This window comes from Daktulosphaira vitifoliae, unplaced genomic scaffold, assembly GCF_025091365.1.
Source record: "Daktulosphaira vitifoliae isolate Bord-2020 unplaced genomic scaffold, ASM2509136v1 Scaffold_1, whole genome shotgun sequence".
In the NCBI taxonomy this organism is placed as follows: Eukaryota; Metazoa; Arthropoda; class Insecta; order Hemiptera; family Phylloxeridae; genus Daktulosphaira; species Daktulosphaira vitifoliae.
The window spans coordinates 26,617,734-26,625,756 of record NW_026099572.1 but is presented as its reverse complement, the minus strand read 5'-3'; the positions used below and the strand labels follow the sequence as shown (position 1 = coordinate 26,625,756).

Genomic DNA, 8,023 nt, shown 5'->3' with positions numbered 1-8,023 from the left:
ACTTTTGTAATATACAAATTAACAAGTGTGTAAAATAATATAAATTAAGGAACTAAAAATAAAAATTGTTACAAATAATTTGTGTTAAATTAAAAAATATGAATAAAAAATGTAAAAAAAAAAAACAGATATATATATTTATACAAAAATTGTTGTTCGATTTCAACTTACTTAAACTATTTTCATTTCCTATTAAAAAATAATAATAATGTACACTTCAAAAATGTTTCTACCTAACACACAAAAGTACAAAAAAGAGAGAACTTTTAAATGATACTACTATTTAAAAAAATCTACCAAGAAATCAAAATTGTTCATTCATAAATTATTTACATTGTTTTTCTTTTTTTTTTTACCTCTCGAAATCGCTCTGGGAATACGAACACGTTTTGTTTATCATATTAATTCGTCATTATTTTAGAACATCTTTTGGTAAGTTTTGTACTCCTCCATTATTGTTATTATTAATTCATATACTTTTTAAATTATAAATAAAAAAAAAAATATGATTCGATTAGACAATAACATTGAAGATAATTGAAATAATACAAAAATTATAATTATATATGGTTAAAATTTACAAATAAAATAAGATCTGTGATTGTTAAGATGCATAGATTAAAGATAAGAGTATAAATCTTAAGAAAAAAATTATAATACTTAATGCAAAAGTATTAATATAATAGTATATTAGTATTCTTCAAATGTTTATTACATTAACACTAGTTAAAAATTATTATTTTGAAAGAAATGTTGTGATATTTTTAAGAACAAATTATTTGTCCATAGACCAAATTCCATTAATAGGTCATATAAAATCAAATTATATATATATATATATATATATATATATATATAGTTTAATATTTAAAAAGAACTAAATACACATATGATCTTAAATTGTTATCTCACAAGTTATCTAACTGTTTAAAAAAAATATAAATATAATTGCTTAAAACATTTTTTTATCTAATAATATTATACAAAAATTATTTTCATTTTATTAAAATATTTTTATTTTAAATTTAATATGACAACAAAACAATCACAGTTAAAAAATATTTAATGAGAAGAAAATTGAACCAGCATAGGATTTTTATAAATTTTTATCGAACTAATAATACAATAGTTTTATTTAACAAATTTTACTAAAATTATGGATTTAACTTATAAAAATTAAAGTTTTATATATAAAAAAAAATAGTGAATAAAAAATAGTTTAATAAAAGTTAATAAATTGAGGAAATAAACATAATACTTAATAGTTAAAATCTAAAAATTGGTTGAACAACAGTACTTACGATTTGTAATAAAACTAAATGAAATATTTAAAACTAAGTAGTTTAAACAAGTTATTCATACAAAAAAGTTTATAAATAAAAAATAAAATGATAATAAGTAATTTCATAGGTACAACTTACTGATGGTGGTCAAAGATTAATTTATCAATGATGATGATACATATTATGCATGAGATGTTGTTGTCTATGGGCATGATAAACTGCAGCAGCGTGTTGCATATAAATGGCAGCTGCTTGAGGATTGCCGCCACGAAGAGCATAAGCCTGTTGCATTGGCCACTCCGAGAGGTAGGCGTGATCTCAGTAACCCGAAGCTTCCTTATACTCAGACCCCTCCATTGTGAAGAAATCTTCTAATTTCCATTGTAATGTTTCAAATGTAGGCCTTTTCATAGGATCTTTATGCCAACATTCCAGCATAATATCATAAAGGGCAGTTGGACAATTAGGAGGCATTGGCATACGGTAGCCATGTTCAACTTGGTGGAGAACTTCAGCATTTGTCATACCTAGAATTTTTTTTTTTAATTATTATAAAAAAGTAAATTTTATCATTTAACCAATGACTCTCATATCAGAGGCTTTAAATGTAAATTAAAATAAAATATTATTATAATTACCAGGATAAGGTATACGTCCATAGGTAACAAGTTCAGTAAGCAAAATTCCAAATGACCATACATCAGATTTAATAGAAAATTTGCTGTAATTTGCTGCTTCAGGAGCAGTCCATTTTATTGGGAATCTAGCACCAACTCTTGCTTCATATTCATCCTCCTAAAAGATAAAAAGGATATATCATATTCAATTAAATAAAATTATGATCTTCATTTACCTTAATAAGTCTTGCAAGACCAAAATCTGCTATTTTAACTATGTTACTTTCACCGACAAGTACATTTCTGGCAGCCAAATCACGATGTATATAGTTTTGAGACTCAAGATATGCCATACCTGAGGCTATCTGAGCAGCCATATCAATTAGCTGTTGGAGTTTTAATCCTCGACCTTTGCCTAAAGAATTTTAAATATTAATTATTAAAAACTATTTAAATTTTAAATAATTTTTTTTTTTAACATTAAGTATTTTATTCTTACTCTACAATAAAAAAAGGGATGTGAAGTTATGCAAGGTAATAATAGGTTTTAAGTAACATGAAATTTTAGTAAAATGTGTAAAGAAAAAGTGGAATTAAAAAGAAATAAATTAGACAATTTTCTACAATAATACTTAGTTTCAATAACAAAAATTTACACTTTAAAAGATAAAATTAATGAACATTCAACTATTTAAATACCTTGTAAAAATTCTAGAAGACTTCCATTTTTCATAAGTTCAGTAATTATATAAATTGGTTCTTCCATTGTACATACAGCATACAATTGAATCAACTTTGTATGTCTTAATTTTTTCATAATTTGTGCCTCTGCCAAGAAATCTTTGGGATCCATAGTGCCTATAATTTATTTGAATTATAAATCAAACAAATGGTTTTTAAATTTTACCCCAAACAGATAAACATAATATAATTTTTTACATGATAAAAAATGTATTTTTTTTTTAATTTTGCTATAGATTTGTAATTATTATTTCAATAAATTTTATAAATAATTAATAGTTTTATAATATATTTATTAAAATAAAATGTAAATTTGTTTAATATGGTACTGTTCACTAAATTACCAGTTTTCAGTGTTTTTATTGCTACAGGTGTTGTATTATTCCATAAACCTTCCCATACTTCACCAAACTGACCATGACCCAATTTTCGAACAAACTTTAATGAAGATCTATCAATTTCCCATTGGTCTCTTGTGCTATGAGATAGACCGCCAGTAACTGGTTTTTCAACCTAAATTAAAAATGATAAATATTGTTGTTGTTCATAAAAAAATTCCATATTTTATGTCTTTAGAATAAGTATTTTTCAAGTTATAATTATTTTATTATACCAGATGTTAAATAAATAAGGAAACAGGTCAATTGTTATAAACAATGAAAACAATAGAATACTATTTTCTTACTTACTAAACACCTATATATAGGGTATGTAACGTAGAAAGAGTATACATTATAAACATACCCCAGTATGAGCTATACTTATCCGCCATATGTATTAAAATGATTGTAACATAATAAATATTTATCTTAAAATTGTTATTTATCCTAGAAAATAGCTAAAAAATTGTTTTAAAATTTCAAAAAATTTTTTTCTTATAAATAACAATAAAATGATTTTAAGCAAGTTTAAAATTGAAAAAATTAAAAAAAAAGTAAGGCAAAATATTTGTTGAATCAAAAGTTATTAAAAATGTCAATCTAAAAAAAAAAAAGAAAAAGTAAAAGTTATTTTGTCAATTTATACAGAAAAACTATGTTACTTATGGTAGTACAATTTTTAAACATATATTCCAAAATTTAAAAATTGTTTTTTTGTAAATTGAACACATATTGTCTAAGATTAATATTTTAAGAATATTTGCAATATAATAGTTGCTAAATGAATCTAATTTTTTTTTATAATGTATATCCATAAGAAAATAATAATATTTTAACTGTATTGTTATAATGTTTACTACAAGTATAAATTATCTTATAAAATTTACCTGTACACATGGCTTTCTTAAATTCACACATAAACCATCTGCATCTTTACTATAATATTCTACTAATTCTTGTAATGTTCTAAATGTAGTTCGGCGAGCAATAAAGAAACCTCCTTCATCTAGCTGTCTGATACGATAATGTTTGACAGTATCACCATCACGTACTGTGAAAAATTATCATTAAATTAACTAAAATTCAAATGTTTACAGGTTGTTTTATTTTGATAATTTAATAATAAAAAATTTTTATTTAAAAATAAACTAATAAGTTAATATTTTATAAATTATCAATTAATATAATAGTATAGTAAAAATGTTGAAAATTTAGTGATATAATTTATATCTGTTGGAATGTCTTACTAAAATTTAGTATATATTCTAATCAAGCAACCAAAATGGCTTAAATTATACTAGTATAATAATTAAGATAATGAAATTTTAGTCTTTTACATATTGTATGTTTCAAATTATAAACTGAAAAAATATTTCACAAAATTTAAGTATTAATTATATAACTTACCAGATAGAGAATAATCATTTCTTCTGCTTTCAGAATCACGAATTAAAAATGCTCCATGATCATTTTCTGGTAAAAGTAACTTTTTTTCAGCCTCAATTCTTTTAATTTTTCCAAAATACCAAGGTTCGGCTTCAATAGACTTTAATTTTGCTACATAATTTGATGGTATATAACCTTCTTGTTTGGTAGCTTTACTTCTAGCTAACCACCAGTCACCTTGTGTATCATTGAGAATTTCTAAATGTTCACCTTTTCTAAAACTGAGATCTTCATCAGTACGAGCATCATAATCATAGAGTGCTACGAATATTTTGGCAGAAGCATTTGTTGCATTTGAAGGTTCCTGATCGGGAACAGGTGGCATTGGACCATTTCTAACTTCACGAATGTTATCGTGGGGCGGCAGTTGAATAGGAACACTGGGTATAGCTGGTGAACCTATGGTATCCTTGTTTCCAACATTAGAAGGTGAACCCGTTATGTCTTTTTTGCTAGATGAGCCTTTTTGACAACTAAAACAGCTGCCCATTTTGCTATAAGGATACTGATTGTTGTGTTAAGCTTTTGAATTAAAATGTAATTAATAAAAATTGAGCATTATAAAAAGGCGTAGCGCTTTATTTTTATCACATATGCCTAAAAAAAAAAGAACATTAAATTAATTGATTACATTAATCTACTGTAAAGAAATTTTTATAACGACAGTAAAAATAGTTGAAAGTTTAATAACGATATATTAATAAACGATTAATGAAAACAGATAATTAGTTATTCTAGACAGTAGCTGGCACCCATAGAGTGGAAAAAGTAATAAGTAAAAACACAAAAGGCAAATACTGATAACCGTGTCCACTGTCTACTATCATGGATGAAAAAAAAAGATAACAATTTACATTAAGGATGCAATTCCAAATAAATAGGCATGCCTTAAAAATTAATATTTTTAAAATCTAAAATTCTAAGGATTGTAATTTCTTTTTTAAATAAACAAGATTTTTAATAACAAAACTAAGTTTTCTAAAACTTAATTATTATTCAAAAAATATGTTCAATTTGCAATCGGTCTCTCCAAATAAGCTTTTATGCCTTCTTATAGAAGAGTAATAAGTTACTCATAATATTATTAGTTCAGAAATAGACATCAAAAAAAGAAAACTTTTTTAAAATAATCACTTTATAATATTATTGAACTTAAAGATAAGTAATTATGATTTTACATGTAAAATTTATACTTTTAAATTTTTATAAATTACTTTTTAATTCACTTTAATAAAAAAATTTAAAATTTATACTTTTAAATTTTTATAAACTACTTTTATTTCACTTTAATAACAAAATTATAGATATTCTGTATTTAATTTCTACAATTTTTCAAGACCAATTCATAATTAATAATAATAGTAATATTCTTATAAATACTTATCGAAAGATTAGTTAATGTAATTCTGATTATCATATACCTTGTAGGAATGAAATCATAGTTATTTATTTAATTTTTTGTTTCATTGATAAAGGTATATGTGTTAACAACGTTACGAAATATCAAGAGTATAAATTGAATAAAATGAGTTGATATTTAATTAACAACCCCTATGCATTTCATTATTTGAGTAACAGCTATTATACAATTATTTTATTCCATGATTTTTAAAACTTATAATTAATTCTTCCATGCTGTAATATTGCTATAAGAGTTTTTAGGTTATGTGTCACTTGTGCATCATCTAATAGATTCTCTATTAAATGTTATTGCGCGACGTTGAGTTGTTGGAATTTTAATCCGTGCTTAGTTTTAATAAAACTAAGTGTTCTAGCGAAATTTTAAAAATTTTCAACAAGTCATGGCTGATCAAGTAATTTATTTTATATTTCCTGAATTATTGAATTGTTTTTATAGGCTATTACTTGAGTTTTTCTCTTTTAACAGTAGACCACATGGGTATTTCTTTAAAAATAGTGAAAGCTAAACTATTAATTTAAAATTATATAACAATAATAATCATAAATATTTGTTTTGTAGACAGAAAGAGCTTTTCAAAAACAACCTACTGTTTTCTTGAACCGCAAAGAATCTAAAAAGAAGAAGTCTCTTCGTCATTATCGTAACATTGGTCTTGGTTTTAAAACTCCAAGAGAGGTCAGTTATTATTTTTCTTACGTCAGATATTTTTGTTTTTATTATAATATAGTGCAATGTTAAACAGTTATTTAAGTATAATTAATATAATGAATATCAACATTTCTAATTTTAATTTATTTCAATATTCTTTTTCTGTTTATAAATTATTGGTTATTTTTTTTTTTTCAAATTATTTGGTTTATGATCAGAATACAAATAAGGCAGTATTGTTTCAAAATCTAATATATAATTTTTTTTATCAATTGTAGTAATTTATAAATTATTTCCCATTCTTCTGGGTTCTGTTACAATGGGTTGGCAACTTAACTAATCATATTATGAATGCTAGAGAGTTGTTTTTCATAAAGCATTTTAAGATGATCAACCTTAATTTTTCAGCCTCACATAAAATCACCCTGACACTTTGTTTTTAGCACTTTTATTAAGTTCAAGCCAATTTTTATGAAAGTAGCTTGTATACTTAGATAATAAAAAATATTCAGTTATTTCCAAATGCCAAATATTATAAATTTCATTATATATAAGACTCCTCCACTTAAAGTTCTGTATGAGTATTAAGTTTAAAAAATCCAATTTATAAATTTACTTAATATGTAATACACATTCTAAGGAAAACCAACACTATAAGTTGAAGTAAGAAAATAATTGTGTGTTAATGATGATATTAACACGATGGTCTTCTGATTTATTTGATTACAGCATGTGTAACTGATTTATACATAAATAAATTTAGTTGTTTCATTTAATTATTGAAAATGAATATATATTAGGGTGGTCTAAAAGTGACAAAAAAAACATTTTTTTTTTTAAGTTATACTCCTACACTTGAAAATTGTTCTACCTGGTTTTATATACAATTCTCAAGAAAAAAAAACACTAAAAATTAATTTTTGAGCCATCCCAAGCTATTTGAAAATTATTAACTTAAAAAAAAAATAAAATAATAATGAAAACTATTTTATGTATACGTTCTTATATTTTTTTATCAATAAGTCAAGCTATATTATATAAATCATTTTAACATTTCTAATTTTACTTACTAAAGAATTAAAAAATTATATAAAAGTTGAATTGCTTTTTTTTAAAGTGTGTTTGCTGCAATCAGGATAAATCTTCCGATGCTCAGAAACTACTTGTAAGAGAAACTGAAGTTGATCCTCATTATGGGTAATTTTGCGATTAAGGTCTTGGATCAATGAAACTCCTCTTTCTGCCACGTCATTGGTAACTCGAAGATTCTTAAAAACTTCCTCTGCTTTTAAGTAGCTTTTAGACTCGGTCCAGTTTACCACGTCATTTTTCAAAAATTCATCGACACCAAATTCTGTGAAAATTTGTATTGTATTTTTGTTAGCTAAATCATGAAGCTGTAAATTTTCTACATCGTGTTGGTCAATTTTCGGTCTTACATTGGGAACTTCTGGAGAGGGGTTATTATTTATGGCGTAAATTATC

The 8,023-nt window shown here is 24.1% G+C and overlaps 2 protein-coding genes across 2 annotated transcripts in view; one reads left to right on the top strand and one right to left on the bottom strand.

Annotated features, from left to right (window-relative positions):
• Positions 1 to 334: 334 nt before the first annotated feature.
• LOC126893586 (tyrosine-protein kinase Src42A) lies at positions 335 to 5,238 on the bottom strand. The gene is made up of 7 exons (XM_050663930.1): positions 4,429 to 5,238; positions 3,909 to 4,072; positions 2,986 to 3,154; positions 2,600 to 2,758; positions 2,137 to 2,315; positions 1,922 to 2,078; positions 335 to 1,810 (listed from the first exon to the last, which is right to left on the bottom strand). The coding sequence occupies exons 1-7, from the start codon at positions 4,955 to 4,957 to the stop codon at positions 1,602 to 1,604; spliced, it is 1,566 nt and encodes a 521-aa protein (XP_050519887.1). The 5' UTR covers positions 4,958 to 5,238; the 3' UTR covers positions 335 to 1,601.
• An 876-nt stretch (positions 5,239 to 6,114) lies between these two features.
• Positions 6,115 to 8,023, top strand: part of LOC126893712 (40S ribosomal protein S11) — a 7,281-nt gene continuing 5,372 nt past the window's right edge. Inside the window, exons 1-2 of the mRNA XM_050664150.1 lie at positions 6,115 to 6,281; positions 6,449 to 6,565. Coding sequence (XP_050520107.1) covers positions 6,270 to 6,281; positions 6,449 to 6,565 — 129 coding nt within the window. The 5' untranslated portion in view covers positions 6,115 to 6,269. The remainder of the gene's footprint in view (positions 6,282 to 6,448; positions 6,566 to 8,023) is intronic.